General features: G+C 45.9%; 2 protein-coding genes across 3 annotated transcripts in view; both read left to right on the top strand.

Moving 5' to 3' along the window:
- The window catches only part of LOC143366689 (fatty acyl-CoA reductase 1), a 106,070-nt gene extending 86,203 nt beyond the window's left edge, over positions 1–19,867 (top strand). Inside the window, exons 1-4 of one of the 2 annotated variants that reach the window (XM_076807950.1) lie at positions 9,901–10,176; positions 13,662–14,138; positions 15,842–16,069; positions 19,028–19,867. In XM_076807950.1, the coding sequence (XP_076664065.1) occupies positions 9,986–10,176; positions 13,662–14,138; positions 15,842–16,069; positions 19,028–19,361 (1,230 nt within the window). In that variant the 5' untranslated portion in view covers positions 9,901–9,985 and the 3' untranslated portion in view covers positions 19,362–19,867. Of the gene's footprint in view, positions 1–9,900; positions 10,177–13,661; positions 14,139–15,841; positions 16,070–19,027 lie in introns of those variants that run through there. The other variant, XM_076807951.1, reaches the window with a different exon arrangement.
- LOC143367231 (uncharacterized) lies at positions 1,829–9,358 on the top strand. Its single transcript, XM_076808857.1, has 6 exons — positions 1,829–2,281; positions 2,700–2,914; positions 3,087–3,368; positions 3,831–4,205; positions 9,071–9,077; positions 9,190–9,358. Exons 1-6 carry the CDS (start codon positions 1,875–1,877, stop codon positions 9,356–9,358), a joined length of 1,455 nt encoding a protein of 484 aa, XP_076664972.1. The 5' UTR covers positions 1,829–1,874.
- Positions 19,868–22,276: the final 2,409 nt, after the last annotated feature.

Consider the following 22,276-nt stretch of genomic DNA (forward strand, 5'->3'; position numbering starts at 1 on the left):
AAACGCGACTTTCTATGCATTCCCGCGATGATAGTCGAGGTTTTCACCTTAAAATCTCCTTCCTCGTTGATTTGCGAGCAACTGCCTTCTGAACTTATACATTTTAGATCTCTTCTTGGGAAAGTAGGATTATTATAGAGAAAACTAAAAACCAGGGGTTGAAACGGTTCCGATAATAACTGTTTCGAACTGTTATATATCGGGTCTGACTGAAACGGTTATGAAGAACCGATATTCTGAATAACTGTTACAGGGAACCGAAATTTCTGGCCATACCGATTTCGGTTACGGTTCTACAGAACCGATATTATATCGGTTCCGAAACGATTATATATCGGTTTTATAATAGTAATGTGTTCTCTTTGTTACGCATCAGGTATGCGTAGCACGTTCCAAAATATTTACGATCAAAGTCACATTTTTTTAATGGAAATTCGATTTGTTTATAAGTCTTTTTATCGCTGGGCCTCTCCGTCTGGTGTCTCTCTTTTCAAAACTCCATCAATGCAGGAAAGGGCGAAATGAAAGACAGCATCTGTAAATTTAGTATTGAAATGGGAGATTCTAGATAGAGAGGCTCAGCGATGAAGGATCTTATAACCGTTACGGAACCGATATAACATCGGTTTTGTAGAACCGAAACCGATATAGACCAGAACCGTTTTCACTCGTAACTGTTTCAAGATTATTTCGGTTCTCGTAACTGTTTCGAGAACCGAGACCGATACCATAACTGTTTTCAACCCCTGCTAAAAACTAAGAAAAAATTTTCACTCAACTTCTCTCAACTCGCCCCTACCTAAGTAGAACTACTTAGCGCACAGTTTAAATTAACCGAAGCAAATTCAGACCGATTATTCAAAGTTGAACATCATTTTTTCAAATTATGTTTTTTACTCGTGCGAACGATTAGATCTGCCCTGAAACTCTGTAGATTGAGTGACGGTCAACAGGTTGGCAGGCTCATCGTTCGACGTAATATTGCGTGGGAAAGCAAAGACGATAAAAAATGAAGCCTCCGAGGGAAAACATTCCGGGATACGAAAATTGTATTTCCAGCATGAATTTCGGGTGGCCGATGGTTCACCCCGCGGGGGAAAGACAACGTAACAACCACCCTAACTTCTCGCTCATCGCGTATTCTAGTCAGCAGTTTCGGAAGAGCGGGTAACGTCCAATCCAAAGCTGAAACTGGGTCAACATTTGCTCGCCAATCTGAGAAAAGAACGAAATACGTCCGCAAGAACCGACCGCCTCTGCGATGTCCAACCAAACTCGGCCAGATGGGCTCTGACTGTCGATCCGAAACTTCGATATTTTCGATCTCTTTTAGAGATCGAGCATCGGAATGAGCGATCGTTCTCACGTAGAGTAGCTGCATCTGATTTCGGGCTATCTAGGAACTTTGTCAGGAAACTCCCTGACCCGAAAGAGTGACCCAAAAATGAAGCCTGTTTTAGCCACTTTTCGGCCCCACGATTTTGGAACTGAATTTTATGCCAAATGCTATCTTACGATGAGACATCATTCGCAATAAATTTTCAAGTTGAGGTGACAATTCCACATCTCAGAAATTAATTTTCACCTCAACCTGAAACTTTGTTGTGATTGATGTCTCATCATAAAGTAGCATTTGACACCAAATTCAATTCCAAAATCGTGGAACCAAAAGGAGGCTATTTCTTGGGTCACTGTTTATCTTAGAAATTTCTAAGGTTATCCAAGTTCTCATGCTCTTCGAGTTACGATCTTCAAAGGAATTATTTTTAACAGCAACCTGGGCACTGAAAAGCCGAGGTGTGATAGATTCGAGGGTAGTGAAGTTGGATCCAGTAAACAATGCAGAATCGTCAGTACTATAGGAGCCGCGTATAATGAGGATAATATTGTACGCATTTCTTCACGTTTACATCCTTGATGCACTCTGCTCGGCGGAGGGAGAAACGTTACCACTTGTAACAACGATGACGGGGTCTGCAGAGGAGAAAACTGGGAAAGCGGAAGAGGAGGAAGAGGAAATTGTGACCGTACCAATGACGGAACAGGTTATGGATCCCAACATAAAAATAACCGACGTGCCAGACGTGGAAGAAGCCACCGAGGACTGGGACGCCAACTGGGACAAGAACAAGATCATCCGAGACGTTGCTTATTACATCCGGGCGCATAAATTTCAGGACTACGATCGCCGGTATTACAGGAGGCCGGAGGACTCGCCTAGCAGACTGTACGAGGATTTCCCGAAACCGCCGCTGAGGTCTTTGCATTGGGAAGTGCGCAGGTATTAACTCGATACCGCGGCTGATCCGATGCTCTGTTCACCCATACCGAATTATTCGATAGTTACGTTGCCGAAACGCGTTCGATAACTTCCTGGTATAATTACCGGGTTTCGACAGTGTTATGACAACGCGTGAGGCAATATTGCCAGACAGAGCAGAATCCACGTCCTATTCGCGGACTAGGTACAGGCTCCTCTTTAATTAATTCGTTTGCAATAGACTGTTTACAATCGGCACCTAAATTGATTACTCGATTCAATTTCCAACACGCAAGATAAACAATGCCATGATTATACCGCGTGACGAGAGTTAATAGTTGACTGAAGATCAGTTGAACAGTTTGTTATGCCGTTGGCACAGAAACCGTCATACAGAAATCGTAAGAATTCAAGTGCATCGACCTGATTGTGTATGCAGGCATTGCGAGGCTAGCTTCGTCGAGTGTCTCAGGTATCTCGAAAGGATCATTAAGCTCATTGCTCTAAGGCGGGAGGACGACACCGTCACGATTATGAACGAACAAAAATTGGATGTTATAAAGAATACCGATCAGGTGTTGGCCGCTCAAAAGGATTGTATGGCGGCTCAGAGACGCGACAATCTAACCATGGTTCCCTTTCAAGGTCCAATAGGCAAGTACCCATACGTTCAATCAAGAGGGAGAGTAAACGGTCAGTGTACCGATGATATCTTTATCCCTTGAATAATTCTTTTACTTTCTACTGTATTCGTTGCGCGTCAAAGGCGTTTACTAATTAGCTCTGCTCCGTCGACGCAATGAAAAACAAAGGGACATTGACTTAGAACGATTTCAGTGGCGCAGCACCGTGAGTTATTACATGTGCTGGTACACGATGCTCGGCGTACCGGAGCTGAGCATTTTCGGAGAGTCCTGTGGCAATCACGCAAACTGTCAGATCGAATACGGAGGTGACAACCACGATCCCCGAGCGGATGACTCGAAGCCGTATGCCTGCGCCCTTTATAGCTTCTGCCCTGATCATTGTTGCCCCATGAAGCAAATCCGAACCATGACCGATTGTTACCAGTCGCCGCTCAATCCTTGCTACGCTGGGAACACAGCGGGTGTGTAGAAATCACCTTCTACTCATGCTGTAAGAGGATTGCTTCCATTTCGGTATAAGCTACCTTGGCTAATTTCATTCTGGGGCATTGAATAATTTCCCTCACGTGGAACGTTCTTGTTATAATTACAGCTCTCCATTAATTCACCGATCCAACTAAGTAGCCCATCGTACATTTTCTTGCTTTCGCTTCTTGCGAGCTATTGACGCGTTAATCTCTAGTAGAATGACGCGGTTAAAAGTGGTCCAAGAGCTAATCATCATTGAAAACCTATTTACCAATTATCCAAGGTGTCCTGAACTGTATAGCGCTCCTCTCGCGCTACCTACAAAGTAGGGCGATTAATTATAGACTTTGTACGCGGCTAGTTTCACGTAGAAATTGTCAAAATATACGTGCATATATGAGACTCTCGTAGATCAAGGATTCAAGCTCTGGCATATTAATCGCCTTTGTTTGCAGCGCACAGAACGTGCACTTTAAACGAGCAAGAAAATCGCGATTTCCTGAGCTTGATGGGGAATCGGATAAATATCAGCTGCGAGTGTCATGAGCCTGGCTACGAATGGTCATCGAGGTTCGGCCTCTGCGTGGACGTGAACGAGTGCTCTCGCGGCGAGCACAGTTGTTCGTCCGACGACGGGGAGACTTGCATCAACATGCCAGGCGGTTACGAGTGCATTTGCAGGTTCGGCTACGTTTACGATCTAGAGCAGAGAGCGTGTGCCGTGAACTCCGCTGTAGAGGAGATGTTGACAGAGGCCGAGGCCGCGGCGAACGAGACGGAGACGTTCAGCGTCATCGAGATGATCGTCAGGACGGTGACAAGATCGGCTGGCAATTGTCACTCAATCAATTCCGCAACCTTCCTTTTGATAATTACCATAATTTAAAATAATTACGTGTTTTCGAGCTTGGAAGACGTCTTCTTAAAGTTCAATCGCTTAATATAATGTACCAACGCCATTTGCATCCTTCAAGACAGAGTAGCAGTTATATATCGGCTAACAGTAATAAAACAATCATAAAGCAGTTTTGAGTCCCCCCTTTGATCGCCGCGCGTGCTTCCCGAAAGCAGAGCGGTAGCTATTTCCAGCAGTGTTTTACGATTAAACCCACGTGCCGTGAAAACGAGGGAAATTAGCGGGTGTTTGTGCAACTAGATTAATCAGGCTAAGAACACGTTTACCCTCGTCGTGTACATAATAACGCGTGCCCAGGCCCGTAGCCTGCATTAATACTGTTTAGAAAGCAGCGGATACCTTGGATGGCTCGCGGGACGTTGAAATTTGTATCTGCAACAATTCAAATTTTAATCTTGCCGCGTAATAGCGCGATTCCATGTGTTCCGCGTACCCGGAGCCGTACGGTATCGCGAATGGCCCATCTCGACGGTTGTTTCCCTTAGTAAGGGAAAAACGATGCTTCCTCTTGGTTCACGGTATTTAGCATAATAGGCATGGATAGGAGTAACAGTAAGCGCCGTAAGCGCTGAACGGAAGCCCGCGGCACGATGGTTAGGCAGCTTGTAAGAATAATCGTATATCATCAAGTTAGCTCCACGTAAAGATTAAATTAAGCGCGCAAGACTTGGCACGAGTGCAAAATTGTGTGCGAAGATGGCGATTTTAAGGAAGCCACGACACGAGTCAGAGCTCATTGGACTTGAAGGTCGTCGTTATCAAAAAACCATTCCAAGGATGAAACGTTTCTGCGGACAGGTGGCGAACGTATGCCAGCAGTAATGGCTCGGAAAGGTGATCTTTCAGCGGTGGCTCTTATATCGCGTGTTAGCCATTCAGAATGAGTTGCAGTGTAGCATGTGATAAAGTGATTTAACGTGCCGAAAGAGCACTTTAAGGAATTAGGCTGGTGATGCGTAGGCGGCTTTAAGGACGTCGTTACTTTTGTACGCTATTAGCCCTTTCCCCGGCCTTTGAGCGCTCTTCGCGGGAGCAGCTTGAAAGGGACTCTGTCATTTTACGCGTAAACCGTTCCCGATGAAAAATTTACCCTAAACAGGAACGAAATGCTCGTCGGCGTTCGGGAAATTCACGGCATACTTCCGCCCTGACTTTAATTCGATGTAATACTTTTCCGCTTCCCTTCCTTTTTTCCTTATCTTCGAGCAGGTAGAGTTTGTTCCACGGGAAATTCTTAAACTCGCTTGTAATTTGTTCTTACGCGCACCGCGCGGATCTCCCTTTATAAAAAGATTTAATCCTGGCAAAGTACCTTCCGTGCTTCTTACAAATTGAAATCCCGCTCGACATCCGTTTTTTCGAAAAGCTCCTTTACAGATTTAAGCCGCGCAACTTCTGTGTTCTTTGCAGCTCGTTAAGGCTGCGATTGCTTCTTTGGCACGCGCGACGAGACCGACCAAGTGTTGCGAAGAGAACGTTTGCAAATATCAAGCTTACGAGATGCGGCTGGAGCTTCTTGGTTATACCGAATGAAACGAACCGGATAAGTAAAAGATACTTGCATTGCGATGCAATAAATCTGTCGGATTTCAAAGGTTAAAGTCCGAAGCATGGTTTCTGGCAGGTTTTTACGGCCTGAGCCTCGATGTGTAAAGGTGGAATCAGACGGCGCGTGAATCGGCGATCTTTGCGCGTGATTCGCTGATTAACGCGCCGTCTGTTCGGTCATGGCTCGCCGAGTCGTGCTCGCCAGGCCGAATCGCCGAACCTGGGCGAGCCGAGCAAGCTCGCCGATACACGCGCCGTGTGATTCCACCTTAAGGGGACCTTTCGGCCTAGAGCCCAAAAAAATAGGCGATCTTTATGAATTAATTACAGGAAAACTACTATATATAATTTAATGGGACTTTTTGCATTGTATTAAGGATGTCTTAAGTTATAGAAATATATTTTTTGTTTTATAATTAATCATTGCAGACGGCCCTGGGTAGCCGTTAAAGTCAAAGTGTCAAAAAATTGATCCAAATCGGTGTGCGCTGTATCTCCAAAAGTTATTATCCGATTCGACTGAAACCTTTTTTATTTTGAAGATTATTCTTCTGTCTAGGGGGAACTAGAAAAATTACAAAAATGACATTTTTTTTAGAAAATAACGACACTTGAAGTTTGAAATCACTTTTTCCCTATAGTTCCCTTTTAGACCGGAAGGTCCCCTTAAGGATTACGTGCGAAACCGGATCGGTTCGTCACACATTTACCTATACAGGGTGCACCAAAATTTTGGTACAGATTTTGCATGTAGATTCTAGGACTCTAGGTTGTAATACCTTTTTATTCGATTGCACGCGCAATAAAAATGATTATTATTTCAAGAAATTGAACGCGTCACCTAATAGGCAGTATTTTCTTTCCTTAAGTATACGAATACTATCACATTGCCAGTTAAGTTACTGCGAACCAATATTCCTGCAACAGACTATGCGTACTTGTACGCTGGACTGCAACGGCAGTTAAACTTGCGTAATCGAAAGTATCGGGTAATACAGATTGTGCTGGTCAAATTGGAGCGCGATGTGTATCAATTTGTTTGTTATTACACAGCTGGTAATTGCACCTTCGTTCAGTAAACACGCAACGTCGCAGTACCGAGGCAGTAATCTGTAAAACATTTCTTGTTAAACAGCTATACCTGGATCGAATTTAAAATTCTAATTTTGCGTGCACCTTGACGCGTCTCCGTATCGGTGCGCGCTACCGTATCGTAGCGACTCGGTCTCTTGCACAATACGTGTCCATGAGGTCATCGGATCGTCTCTCTTCGAGATCTCCCTCGCGCCTTCTGAAACACTTTCACGCTTCTTTGTCGTCGCTTCCTTCCTCGACCCGGATTCTCCCGTAACGAGCAATGTAACGACGCGACGGATCGATTCTTTCCGGGACGCAGGTGGACAAGCAATACGCATCGTTGTAATCCGGGGCGCAATCACCGGAACGAATCGTAATTAAAAATTTTCGCTCGTTTACGCGTGCTGAAATCAACTGTTTCGCTTTTGTAGCGGCTGCCAGTCCTCCGCTCCGTCCAGTTACGATATTTCCTCCAGTTACACCGTTCGCGCGCGGTAATTCCCCGTCGCGTCGACGAGTTAATAACCGTTGTTATTAATTTACGGTAATTAACTCGCGTTGCGTCGACTGACGAAATGATTTCGACTGGAGCCTGCGAATCTCGGCAAAGCGAATCCACAAAAATTCAGCAGCAACGTTTTCTGCGTCCCCTTCGACGAGGTAGCGGGTACGTGTAACGGTGACGTAATTTTGCAACTACACTCCCGTGTTTCGTAATCGATAGTGAGTGAAAATAGTCTGTCGCTTTCGTGCTTCGTTACATCCAACTCTGAAGCGTTAATTCCTGCCTGACGGTGTATCCTATTTGGTTCAACTTTCCTTCCCGTTTCAATTTCCTCGCGATTAGATCAAACTTTTCACCAATTCCCCGTTCGAATTCTATCACTTATGTTAACGAGGATTTTCTAATCTCGTTCGCTCCTAATTCGGACGACGGCGTTCTATTAAGTACCGATCGATATCGACTCCGGCTCGCCATCGGAATTGCAAATCCTGATAGCGCTTACGGTAATTGCGATAGCCATCCTAAGTCGAGTAACGGATATCGTTCTATTTATAATTCGCGGCGCTGGCACTCGGAGGCTACTCATTGCCGAATTATTACGCGAAGACAGATCTCTTGCGGAAGAGATAATAGTAAAAACAGGTGTAATCCGAACGTCCGAGGCAAAGTTTGCGGGTGTCCGAAAAGACGTGCCGAAAGTGAGTGGCAGACCGAAACACACTCGTGACGGGAGCAAACAGTATCATCGATAGGGAGGAACAGATGGATATCGACGTTCCTTGATAACGAACGTCCATCAGAGCGTCCGCCGACGCATCTTTCGCGCCGCCAGTTGCCGGGTTTCCTTCAAATTGGCCCGATTTTGCATTCGCAAACAACGCATAACTGGCACGTCCTAGGCGAGTAGCCGGCCGTGTGGCGAAACACGTGCGCGAATGCGCTGCAAAAATGTACATATTCATGGATGGAAATAAAGCGGGAGGTGAAAGAGGGGTGGCGGACGGGAGAGTTACAGGAGAATCGTGCGTCGACCAGCCGGAAAGGTGAAAAAAACCAGCGGGCTACCGATGTTCCTGGATTCTCTGTTTATAATTATTCAGCGTCACACCGCTCCGATTCGCTGAGTGTATTAACGTCAGCCCGCGACACCATACGCCCGCTGGACCATTTTCGTTGTTTAAATGCAAATTAATGATTGTTTCATTTCCCTCGAGGTTATTCTGCGCCGCGCCACGAGCAACTTTCACGGTGTGCCGTTTAATATTTATTTGGAGAGTTCCCTCTCTACCGTGCTTGCCGCGAAATCTTCTTAACGCCTCTCCTTTTTTTCGGTCGCGAGTAGGTGTTCCGAAAATTCAAGGCGGACCAGTGAAATCGACGTGTGAAAACGTTGATCATGTATTATATAGTTAGCGCCACTGAAAGCACAATCCCTCTTTATTTCTGTAAAACGATTTTATCCCGTTGGGACAAAACTGATAGCTGCGTTCAAATTTCGTTTTTCAGTACTCGATTATGTAAACGAGACATTGTTTGTAGCGGGTTGCGGTAAATGGGATTGTTCCGCGTTCTCCACCACGTGTCCGGGACCGCCCAATTCGAGATGATGATGTTATATCCTTCTAAGTTTACCATTGGGTATACGTTAGGATGTCTGTAAGTGCATAAACGCGTAATATTCAAACTCTTCGCTGGGCGGTGCGAGCACGTAGTGCTCGATTTCATGCAAACCCCGCGTTGTTGGCAATCTTGGTAAACGTACCTGTAGCCTCATTTACATGAAGATGCCCCGGACGTCTGTGAGCCGTCTGAACGCGATCAAGGACTGTCTGATCCTCGAGTATCGTTGCTGCTTGGACTGCAACAACAGCGCCGATATATACGGCATTAAGAGGAAACCTGTGCACGGGATATCATTGAGCTTCCGATTGAATTAAATCGGTACATGAGACGAGTCTTCTATTAATACACTGAATCGTAGCAGAAACGAGGTGAACGCCATACAGAAGTTTAACACCGTTAGCAGACAATTTCACAGATAAACGCGTCGGCGGTTCTTCGTCACCGCTAGCTAAGTAGTAACTAGATACTTGTGAAATCGGCAAATCCGCCGGCAAATTAGCGAAGGTAATTGAATCTGAATATAACCGTTCCGTGTGCCGAATGTTTTCCAGGCTGAAGAGGAGCCTCGCAATTTCCACTTTGTTACCCGCCAACTGTCGAACGAGCGACGCGTCGAGAGTTGCTATCGAACCCCTGGAATCAGAATTTCCGGGGAAGAGAAAGCACCTCAGCCGAAAGGAGCAGTTTGTTCGCGCGTCAGCGGAGCGTCGACCTCGGGAATCAATTTCCTCGATTCTGCTAGATACCGGGGGACCGCAGTCTCCTACACCGTGCTCCGATCGTGCCTCCCAGTGCTTTCCAGGAGCCAGCGTTACACCGCGATAGCGTTGAAAATGGCAAAGGAAAGCCGGTAGCATAGCGATCGGGTGAACGCTGAGCGGGCTGCAACGTGGAGCAGCGTGCTGCCGCTGCCGCTGCTTTCTTTTCCCATCAGTCAGTCAATGAACATGTCTCTGCGCGACTGGTACGCGGACCGCGAGCTCCTGCTAACAGGAGCCACCAGTGACGTGGGTCGGGCGTTCCTCGAGAAGATCCTTCGTTCCTTCCCCAACCTCAAAGTCTATGCAGTGATCAGATCCAGGAACGGCTTCAATAAAGACGACAGGATCAAGAAGATCTTCCTGTCGCCTCGGTATGAACGCCAACTTTCCTTCCTCCGTTCTTTTTTCAATCGCAAACGGACTATCTGCCCGGAGCAGAGGCTCGGTTGGTGCGCGTGAAAACCTTCTGCTCGATCAAACTTCAGGGACACGTAACGTTTCTGGAACTTTGTTCCCCGAATTAGATCGCGCTCTTGTCATTCTCGATACATGACGGCTTTCGTTGCCTGCTAACAGGATCACGCGAGTTTTAAATATCCTCTGCAAATTCTGTATTCTGCAATACAGCGTGCAAACATGGAGCTAACTGCACCCACTGTCGACATTGTTTCCGTGTTTCCATTCAAATTGACAGAATTTGAAGTTACAGAGAATGGTAGTTCATTTGTGCGAAGCTAGTAGGGAGTGAGAAGATTCAGTGGGAACTGAAATTGAAACTTTTTCCGGAGGATTAATTGGACGACAGGTAGGATCGAAATAGTGGAGGTTACGTTTATTTATGCTGGGCGAGAATGATTTTGCGGGATAGTAATGTATGGTAATTTGCAGGGATTTGCAAACTCCCTCAAAGACCTGTTTATAGACTGTAGTGGATGTTTGATACAGTAAATGGTTACAAAGCGGTAATGAAGTTTGCTGAAAATACGTATGTTTGCGCAGTTAATTAATGCAAACGGGCGCGCCGGTCGTCCTGAACTATGATCAGATGATGCTGTCGTGCATATCAATTGCTCCATATTCCTTGCAATTATTCACTTTAAGCTATCGTTGAATGCTGACATCGTAACAGTAAATTGGCAGGATGTAGAATGCAAGTATTGGCGAGTAGATATTGCTGTCGGCAAAAGTTTATTTTATAACAATGGTTAATAGCGACGCAACGGAAACAGTTACTGCAGGGAAAAACAACGCTAAATATTGGCGTTCTGCATTATTTCCACCTTTGCCATTATTCGTTTTTACATTTTACATTGTAAAACAAAAGCATTCTACGCTGCAAGTGGAATTGTTGTAAAGATTACTTTTCATGCAACAAAAAGGAATATTTTTCTTCGCTATTTGATGCAGTAAAATTGATACAGAGAAGCAAATTATTTCTCCGTGACATTCTAGTTTGCGTAACGATCGAGGTTGTTCCTCCGATTATTTGTTTCTCTCTAGGTCCCTCTGCATTCGATCCTTCGTTACACAGTGTATCGCGGCAGTGTAATCAGTCGGTGGTTGCATATTCGTTAGATATTGCGTCTGACTTTAATCAACCATTCGTTAGATGCTGCAGCGTTCCATTCTAATCAAGAGTTTATTAGACACACTAGCGGATGGGGATTAGCTTTCCATTAGGAATGCAATAGTCGCCCCCAGGAATTGTGCCAATTCATTAAGTCTTTTCAAATATAGGTACACTCAAAAAAGGGATAGAATTATTCATCCTCTATGCATTAAACGAAAAGTAGGGGAGACCGGGGCTAATTGACTAATTTTTAACATTTCTAATTTTTATAAATAGACCATTGGTATTTTGTTGACTTGCTGCATATCAAAAGTTTACAAATTTCATTAGGCATACAGGCTTAATTTTGAAAATCGTTTTAATCGAGTCTAGGTTGTGGTTTTTAATGTATTTAGAGTAGCGAGACGAAAAAGTCAACTAACCCACAAATATGGGTTCAAAAATATTTACTTCCCGCCGACCTTTTTCGATTTTTCATTCTCACTGATAGAACACGCAAGTTTTTGTCACGGCGACACATTAAATGGCAAGCTGGTCATTCATATGCTTCAATATCGCAAATCGCAGCATAATTTATTCCACAATACAACAATTAAAGGGAATTAGTCAACTAACTCCCCTACCTATTGGGAACAAGTAAAACAGAAATAACTCTTGTTTATCGCTTTAATATCATTGACGTGGCACAGTGACGTGGCAAGTTATCCACGAATAAAATAAATGGTAGCAACATCGTCAGGGATTAATTGCATTTTATCGGTGACACGTAAGCCTCGACCGAGATGCACTTTCATGCACGATACAGCAGCAAATAATTACCTGCTTCCCTCGAAGCGAATTACAGAAAGCCTAATTATCTCGCGTTCGCTGTTCGTAACACAGGGTCCTTCAGATCTGAAGATACTTGCTTCGTGAATTGAAACAGATTCATCGTTCAAACGGCTACGTGGAATAGAACATCAAACTAATGGCTGGCAAACCTGCTTAAAGGAATATTAAGGGCCAACCGGTCATTAAATTAATCGCACAATTACCCGAGTAAAATCCTACGAACGACCATTACTCGAGCGAAGGGTCGCGGTGCAGCTTGTTCCATTTTTCTAATGTTTTGATTCGAGAGGACGACGCGCAACATCACCGAGAAATGCACGGGCATCACGTACGTATACGCTTGTAGACGTATAAATTGGATTGCGGCGTTACGTGATCGTCCACCGTAACGATCCCAGTTGCATCGTAAGACACGCGAGGCAAAACTCAACCACGGCAACCAAGGGCCGGGTCAGGTACTTTCTGCGGCACGGGGAAATTTATTTTCATTAGCACGCGTTCCCCGACGCGTCGGTGCCCTCTCTGCCGCGATTATAAAGAGGATTCCGCACCGGCGAGAGATCCTCCGTCTACCAGTTTCACGCGAAATTCGTCGACGCGCCTGAAATTTCGCGGAATTAAAATCCGCGAAGCGACGCTCCCCGGAGAAATCTCTGCGCTTCATTCGTTCCCGCCAATCGAATGATACGGCACAGTTGAAGCCACAGGGACGATTCGTTTCGAGGTGTTTTCGTGCTTGTGGGTGATTGATTCGTTTCGCCGCAATTCAGCTACTTCTTTTTGCGGAAATTCAAAGACGTTCCGTAACGCGTGGATCACTGGTCAGAAGCAAAAGCGTTGTAATGACGTCGAAAAGAATTAAATTAGGTTACTACTTAATCATTGATTACAACTATTGAAGTAGCGATACCAAGTGTGTAAAAACTTAAAGGCTAAAATCAGAAGTGTGATTCAAGAATCTTGAACCCCTCTGAATTTAGATGTTCCAGGCGACAAACTGCTGATAGGATAGCAGACCCAGTGGTTATGGCGTGCATAGTCGTTCAATAATACAGTACCTGTAGTTGGGGGCGTGGAAGTGTGCTTGAGACGCCCTCAGCTGTTATTGAAAACAGTGTTTGCCCACAATTTCGCGCGTTACGTGTCTCGGGCAGGGAATTGTACCGAGAATCGAAAGCTGCTTTTACCGAACGAAAGGCACCTTAAGGAGAACTTAGAGGGAACAATTCTTCGATTCAGTCGCGTGGCTAACCTGTTAGTATTATGCCGGGTATTAAAGATCAAGCAGCACAAACAGTGATTGAATTTCCAATCCAATAACCCTGAGCGCTTTCTTATGGCCTCTGCGAGCCGAGAGCAGCTCATAATTCGGAATATCATCGAATTTGATACCCGGCTGAAAGCTGGCCAAGGTCCAACCCGACAAACAACCAGTCTCGCATTCGTTTGTCACAGATTCGAGAGGCTACGGACAGAGGATCCAGACGCGATTTCTCGCGTGAAGGCGTTGGAGGGTAATCTACTGTACGATGGGCTCGGCATCTGCAAAGAGGACAAGGAACTGTTGCGTGGTGTCAGCGTGGCGTTTCACGCGGCAGGGCCACACGACGTGGTGTACGAGTTTTGCCAAGAACTGCCCGGACTGGAGGTGTTGGTCGGGGTCTCGAGCATTTTCCGACACAGAGGACAGATCACCGAGTCGTTGCAGAACGAACGCGTGCCTGATGGAGCGATAGCTGTGGTGCGGGTTCCGCTGGTTGGCCCTGCTCACCGCGAGCCCGGGCCTGGTTACGTGGACGTCCTCAAAGGTTCGACAGCTTTCCTAGTAGGAGCTGGCCTCGCCCTGGGCAAGTCTGAGCTTCAAGCGGAAATCATTCCAATCGACCTGACGGTCAACACCCTCATCGCCGTTGCTTGGGAACGAGCCACCGCGTAAGTGCTCTCTTCATCCTACTCTTCCTCTTGCTAGTCGACTCTGTTTCCCTCCTTTCGCGTGTTCCACTTTCTCTACTAAACCCATGCGATTCCGCTAAATACTGCCACGATTATAGGTGCAATGCATAGAGGTGCAGTGCACAGAAAGGGTTGGATGAAACAGAATTTAAATAAGTCAGGGTGGCGGGTTCACTTCGAAGCCACCCAAGTCATATCACCATCGCTGGCAGTTTGCTTGGCAGAAAACATTGATCTAGAAAACTGACGTTTACTTAAGTCAGCTTCGCGTAATAATTGCTAATCCTGGAATAATTTCACGCACGTTGCAGTATTCAGTAATTCCAGTACGAGCGTGGAGAAAGTTAATCAACGCGGAGGGAAACGTTGCATGGCATACGTGTAACTCGTTCACTCGTTCTTATGTAAACCGCTGCGGGCGGAGTTAAATAATCAATCGTCGAGTTTGCCTTGGAAGGTTTCGCGTAATAGAAATATTAGGTAGAATTTAAACAAGCTGTTCGTCGCGCGAAACCGCAATTCGTATTAAAGGTGGAACGATCGAGGCGGCAGTGGAAACTCGCGAGTCTTTATGCCTACAGCCGGCTCTCTCGCTGTTAGAGCCATAAAACGTTGCAATTAAAGTTTACGTTAAATGGACGCGGTTTCGTTTTATGAGAGCATGCCAGTCTCTTTTGAGGGGACTAGGTAAAGGTAGCAGTTTAAGCGCACAACATTTGGGGCATCGAGCAGCGCCAGCGGAAGGTCGCATTACGGCGGTTTACCGGTTCAAATAGCCTTGGCTATTGTTCCACGAGGAATTACGCGCAAATACTGCTGCGTTTTTCCCTCCATGTTACATACCTGGTAACGCAGTTAAAGCAGCTTTAAAATTCTATTCAATTTCGCGGATTGGATTCTCTCAGAAGTGCATGTAACTCAAGCAAGTATTCGCATGTTGGAACTAAGGATCACTTTGTCATTTTTCGGTACCCAACATCAAATCAGCAATTATTTATACACAGAGAAAACAATCGTATTTTATCCAAATGAACAGTCTACCGGTTCCCACTCCTATTCCCTCGAGGTTCTTTGAAACCCGAAACAATTCCACGGGCCAGTTGATTAACAAACGTATTCTTAATGAATTGCTAGATCGCTGGCATTACGTAGCTTCCAGTTTATTATGCGATAATCCAAGAAAGGAATTCAGCTAGAAAAGAGTAAATTGTTTCGTTCGTGCGGTAAAGGATTTTATATACCCTGCTTCCTGTCCCGGCGAAATGGACGCCGAGAATGATATTGCGACGATAATGAAAGAAAGAACTGTTGTTCTGCTGCTTCGGGCCCTAGTAAGTTCGTTTTTCAAAGCAAAGCGTTTGTGACAGGGGTGCGGGGGGTGGGGGGTGGAGTTTAACGACCACAATTTATTCCATGGCAAAGTGGAGTTTTAAATTCGTCACGTATTCTGCATATCCCGCGATAGGGCTGCTCTTTTTATAGAACGTACCCTTCAAACGCGGAGAGCTGCAGGCTCAATTACTTTTGCGCCTGTAATTGTATCGCGCGTGCAGCGTTCCTTCGAATTTCTTAAGAATCGAATTGCTGTATACTACTTTATAAATATCATGACGAAGTTTTAGAGTGATCGATCTAGATATTACGGAAACATATGTATATGATTGCTGTTTTTGTTACCGCAGGAAAGACGTAAAGGGGGCAGTGGTGTACAATGCGGCACCGATCGGGTGCACATGGAACGAGCTGGTTAAGCAGGGTGGCCGGGGCAACCGAAAGTTTGCATACCCGACTTTTGGGCTGCGCGGAATGACGTCCGTGGCGTTCCTGCATTGGCTTTTGGTGCTGTTCTTCGAATGGTTACCATCCGCGCTTTGCGACACGATTCTTGGCCTGCTCGGAGCGAAGAAGAGGTATAACGAACTGGAAATTTACGATATCCGAGATTTGCCCCGGTTATCGAGTCCGAAGGGACTCTGTTGACACTCGGGAAGTTACTTCCCGGGGAACCTAGAGAAATTTGCGAAAGGGCATCGCGACCATTCAGCCGGAGAGCCGACGAAATCCACGTCGATCGGAAACTTTGCACGATCCCGAGTTGGTCTGTAATCGCGGACAATCTCGATCGGGAAAGTTGGCTCCCACCATCCAGCGGCAGAATTCTTCCTGGCAGTTCATTATATTCTGCGATTCGCGCGGTTCGCAATTCCTAGTCAATTTCCATTGCGACGCGACGCCACGCGCTAAAGCTGGGAACTCGGAGCCTGTACGTACGCGACCCTTGAGAATGAATTCGCGGGAAACGGAGTTGAGTTATCCGGTCGCGAGCTAGCCCGCGAAGGATGGGGAGAAGGAAATCCGCGGCTGAAGTTGCCGGAAAGAACCATTGAGAAAGATTTTCAGGAAAGTTTGATCACAGTGTTCGCGGAGGCGCGCGGGATGCACTCAGTTGCAGAAGGCTACGCTGGGAAAAGACCGCGGCACACTTGGCGAATGCGATGCAATCGTAAAAAAGTAAAAGTTGTCTCGAACTACGATTTAGCCGAATACCAAAGTAAACACGTTTTCCGCGGTATTCGACGGGACAGTGGAGAAGGGCGGGGGGGTGGATCGAGGGAGGCAAAAAGACAAACAGCCGAAAGGGAACTCGTTTTTCCCGCGGGGAAACTTGCGGGCTCGGTCTCTGATTGCTTTTAAAAATCGCGAGTTTGGTCCGGCGACGGAGAAACTTTCCGAAAATTCCTGACGGCTCCCTCATTGAAATACGTTTCTTTGCCAGCGGAGAACTGGTCCGCGCGATTTTAACTTTTCCCACCGCGTGATTCTCCGTCCAGCCAGCAATTCGCGAAGAAATTGCGGGGCCGCGCCGTGCCGTTTGCAACTTACATTTTCAACGAAAATGTTCACGCTCTCCGCGGACCTGTCGATGGAGTTTAATCGTTGTCTATGGGAAGTTGAGAGAGTTCGGCTACCTATCGGATTCTGCACTCTAGTTATGAAATATGCTGTACCGTCGTCACGCTGAACGGAAGAAGATGTTTTTCCGACCATTTACCCTTTCTGCATGCCCCGCTATACGAGCTGAAACTTTTACCAATTTCCTTTCCATCGTCCATTATTAATGCTGTACTTTCGATAGAACAGTCACGATATAGCGCTAACACCGTGACGGCAAACATGCTCAAGTTTTAAGCAGGCATTTCCTCGCGATTTCTGCTCTGGAAATTGTAAATCCGATAACGTCAATGCACCGAGTTCACCTCATAGAACTTGCCGCTCCTTATTATCTCCGAAACATCAGCCGTCATTCAGCAAGTTCTGCAATTAGTTCCGACCCTCGGGAACCGATATAGAGTCAATCGCATCGATCTATGCACTCGTGCGGGTGCACGTTGTTTCGAGCGCGACGTCTAAAGCCCGTTCATCAGTCGGTGGAAATTACGGCTCGGCTTCTGCGTCTAATTATACCAGGCGATTAAGCAACCGATACTTTTGACTAATTACAAATCTACGCGCGTGCCAGCAAAGACAGATTCGATCGTCAATGAGCGAATTGGGATATTATTCCGAAAGGGACCGGTGGCCGATTGAGATGAGGTTTAGGGGGAGGGGGTAGTGGACCCTAAATCTAAAATTGTAGCTACGGGTATTCGTTAGTTTCCGAAATATTAATAAATAATTATTTTTAATTTTTTTTTTTGAAATTTTTTTGGGCCGTTGGTGCAGGCCCCCTTACCCGGGAACCATCCCGTGCTGTCATTTTTTATTTTTGAAATTTTGTAAACGCAGTCTCATTTTTAGCATCGCCAAACGCTTATCGGTTCGCTACCATGCTTTGCGCGCACTAATCTAGTCCGAACCAATACTAATACCCGGGATAAATTGGAAAGTGGAATGCGTTGTGTCGGTATAAGTCAACAGAAATATTGTTAAGAGGGGGAACCGTGGTAAAGTGATTAAAAAAAATCTGTAAGGTGTAGGGGAGAGCGGGGACAAAAGTAACATTTTTTACATTTGGCCTAGCCTACAATTACCTTTTAGCAAACGTTTTGGAATTGTTTGTGGAAGAGGAGAGAAGGTGTGTTACTATCATGACACCGTTACGTTTGTCCCCGCTCTCCCCTACTATTTTATGCACAATTACCCCTGTATCTTTTGAACGCATTAATTGCCGCAGCTAAAATTTTATATTTGGGGTCTTTCCACACGCCCTCGTAATACCCACCAAGTTTCATTTCGATCGGCCACCAGTCCCTATCGGAAGTACAGCAGCGAATCTCTCCGACGACAGTGTAAACCATAAACCAACAGCCTCGATTCTTATTCCGCAAAGCTGAAAGAGGCGTGCAGAGAGAATTCCGCGGAATGTTTCAACGGAGGAAACGCGAGTAACTCGTTAGCGAAGAGAGATGAAATTTTAATTAGCCGATGCCAAAGGGTCGAGTTCGACGAGTGGCAACGTCTGGAGCCGGTGGTAACTCAATATCCGCAGTTTTCCCGTAGTTTGGAATTTCGAGTGACATCCCGGTTTCATTGCATTCGTCGCGGTCGTCCGCGTCGGTTCGAGGGTCCAGCGTTGACATTTCGAGAAGCGGTAAACATTCGCGAGCTAGATCGAACGGAATGGATGCACGCTTATGTCAGAGGAGCAGGAGTGGGAGGATGGCGAAGGATGCGTGGAACTTGTCGCATAAAACGAGTTGGAGGGAAATCGGGACGGGTTGGGTGAAGTGAAGTAGCGCCGCTCTTGAAAGAAATAGATGCAACTGTGGGGCGCGGGGGAGGGGGGCAACAGAAGGTTGGAAGGAGGCCGGCATTAGGGGAGGGGGAGAAGATCAGTCGTCGAGGTAAAAACCTTTGCTTCTCCGCAGGCTTCTTCAAGAGCACGGGAGAGTTCGTAATGCACTTCGATCCCTTGAGTCAATTTCATCGAGGCCGTGGTCAGCAGAGAGGAATCGTGTGTACCTGCTCCAGCAACGTCTCACCCCAGAAGACCAAGATGCATTTCCGGTTGCCACGGAAATCGACATCGAGAGTTACGTTCTCTGCGCGGCCGCCACCGCCAAGAAGCATTGCGTGGACGAGGCCAATATCAGGATCGTGAAGATCTTTCGACTAGTTTTCTATTTTATCGCCGCAGCTGCCCTCCTCTTCTCGTTCCTCTTCTATAGACGTCACGTACCTGTCAAATACATCGAACCGTAAGTCACCCGGAAGTCCCGGAACCTTCGGCACCCTTCAGAGTATCCTTTTCTGTTTCACTAAAATACAAGGCCCCTTGTAGAATAGCTGAGAAGCGTGTCTTGTTAATCGCGACCACGTGCTTCGTAGCGCAGGATATGATTCTAGGACATTCATTACTTGTCCAAAGTTGACAGTGTAGGATAAATACTTCTTTGCACAGAGCTTTATATTTCGGAGAGCTGGTTACAGTACGGTTCAGACAGTTCTTTCAACCTTTAGCTTTATAGTCTGTTTGCTTTATAAACAAGTAACGTAATGGAGCATGACAAACGCAAATAGCTGACAGAATTAATATTGTTTGCAAATCGATAAACAAGAGGAAAACATTATGCGCGACGTCGTGCTAATTGTCCCTGCGTGTCAAGAATAAACTCTTATATGGGTGTTTAGCGATGCATCCGTTTACCTTATCTTTATGAAACTTGTTACGGGAATTGCAGGATTTTAATAAAAAGAAGACGGAGTAACGAGTTTTCTTACGATATTCTGGGACTCGGAACGTAGTTCCAGCGAATCCCATATTTGCATAAGATTGGAGGAAGAATTTTCCGCTGGACACGACTTAATTCCCTAAAATGCGAGGTAGGTAATTCCACTCCCGCCTCCTTCGCCATCCGCAGAATCCCGCCTGCGTAAAAAGGAAATGTCATTTAGAAACGGAAGTCCGATCGTTCTTTTTCCTCCCTTTGGTTTCCACCGTGCTGCGACTGTAACCGTACAATAACACTGGGATCTACCCCAGTTAATTTGAACGCTGCTCTTGCCGAGTACGGTCAACGGTATCGCTCAAACGGCTGGCCGAATAATTGGTGGAGAAGTATACATGGATGGGGAATGCAGCGTTACCACCGCATCGATTTTCCTGCTTCCTCTTTCCCCTATCGATTAATTATGCATTTCGGAAGGATGGTCCGAACGCGTCGCTTTTTTTTCGTTTCGGTTGACATTGGCGCAGGCACTTTGTAACTTCCCACGCATTTCAGTGAACGCTTAGATAATGCAGCTCTCAGGTCTCGTACACGTCCAGTATCGAATGTTGCGCACCGTTCGTACTTTCCATTCCATCGATCCTCAGCGCTCGATTCCGTTCAGAAAGGATACATTCAACCTGGCTTCCGCGCTTTCACTCTATACAGGGCGAGCCACTCGAAGTGGTCCATTTGAACAACTTACTCCTTGAAAATACACAATAATGCCTCGAATGAGAGGCGTCTAGTGTCAGGAATGACGTGGCGCAATGAGAATTTTCTTTCAACCTAATTTTCTTTTAACCAAGTTTCGAAATTATCCATTCTTACTTGAAGTTTGAATGCGCGTAATTTTGTTAAATGTTGACTTACGCGGCTAATTCTGGCACCTGCGATCGCGGTACTCATAGTGATTAAGAATCAGCTTGATTTTTTTGTCTCAGATGAGTCTGTGAGCTTAAATCACTCCCGCCAGGGAGGTATTTCTTTTCAGAGGCGCGATTTTGAACTCCAGATAACATTGAAAAAACACCATTAAAAGTGTATATAAAAAATTGTTCCGTATACATTACAAGTAGCTTAATAAATGAAAAAGATGTTTGACATTGCCATTCATTGTACTCACTGTGCAAAAAAAAAAGCCTGAACGTTACCGAATTTTGTGGCGTGATTACCATAATGACCCCTTAAAAGATCGCTTTCACAGAAAAATCATCGACCAGTCGCGACGTAGCAACGCGTAGAACATTTCTAGCGTGGCCAGGTTCATTACGCAACGTGCGCTATACGCGGCATAAATAAAGTCCCCGTGTTATGGACAGAAATGCATTATGGAACAGAAAATTACTTTTGCTTATACGGAGGAAGCATTTTGTGTTTAAGATTCTTGTTAAGGTTAAGCTTAATTTATACGCAGGAGCGTGTTTCGTTACATCCGAACGTATTCGGAAGTAAAGAAACATTAGGAAGAGTGGGCAGCGCGAGGTACTGCTGTCAAGAGGCTCGGAAAAGGACGAAAGTAGGTGGACCTGTAAATACTAAGTAGATGTGACTAGTTGGACGGTCGGGGGTGGAAGGTCATACGGAAATGACGAATATGTATATCGGTATTGCAAGTATCGAATGTATAACTGCAGCGGAGCGGAGTGCACGGCAAATATTCGTGAGAATCGTGCAAGACGCTTGTGCAGAAGAGAATGCTATTCTGGGTGAAAGTTTGCTGGAGAACATCCACTTACGTTCCCGTGGAGCCGACATATCTCTCGCGTGGTTCAATTTAGGCAACCCGTTGCATCCAGCTTCGGCGCTTATCGAGTTACGTAACCAGCTGCCCACTGTAAAAGTGCGAAACGAACCAGGGTGCCTTAGTTACCAGCTTTGATCTTTTCCACTGGAATAACGGTGACCTCGCAGCTTCGCGTCTAGCCTTTCACTCGACTCGCTTTATCCGCGGTTCAACGAATCGGTGGAAAATCTCAAAGAGTTTGTGATTAATTGAATTGTTTAGAAAGGCCGGGAATTTGTCGCATTTCGCGACGATCCTGTAAGCTGAGAGAAAGTTGCAGCTCCCAGAGACTCGTTATCCAGAAAAAACTCGGGGCGACGGAGATTAAAATAAATCGCGTAACCGTGTAAAATTCTCGCGAGCAAAATAAGATAATACGGTTGGATATCCTATCTAGCGTAGCGAGGCGCGTATACGCGAAATAAAGTGATTATAAAATTCGCGAAAATACTCGGCGGGGCGTTAGCAATCTACGGTGCTGATTAACGAGCCGTTTTTTGCCGAGAAAGCGACTGTGTGTATACTTTCGCCATTTGCATCCCGGGCACGAGGAGCTGTAAGAGGACGCAACGACCATCGTGAAGCCGACGAGCGCGTGGCTCGCTGCAATGTCGTAACGGTAC

This window comes from Andrena cerasifolii, chromosome 3 (assembly GCF_050908995.1).
Source record: "Andrena cerasifolii isolate SP2316 chromosome 3, iyAndCera1_principal, whole genome shotgun sequence".
Taxonomy (NCBI): domain Eukaryota; kingdom Metazoa; phylum Arthropoda; class Insecta; order Hymenoptera; family Andrenidae; genus Andrena; species Andrena cerasifolii.

Bases quoted from the DNA above. Each gene is read 5' to 3' on its own strand.
- LOC143367231 (XM_076808857.1), top strand. From the start codon at position 1,875: ATGAGGATAATATTGTACGCATTTCTTCACGTTTACATCCTTGATGCA. The intron at 2,915-3,086 runs GCAAGTACCCAT...ACATTGACTTAG, and splicing joins TCCCTTTCAAGGTCCAATAG to AACGATTTCAGTGGCGCAGC. The intron at 3,369-3,830 runs GTGTGTAGAAAT...CTTTGTTTGCAG, and splicing joins CTACGCTGGGAACACAGCGG to CGCACAGAACGTGCACTTTA.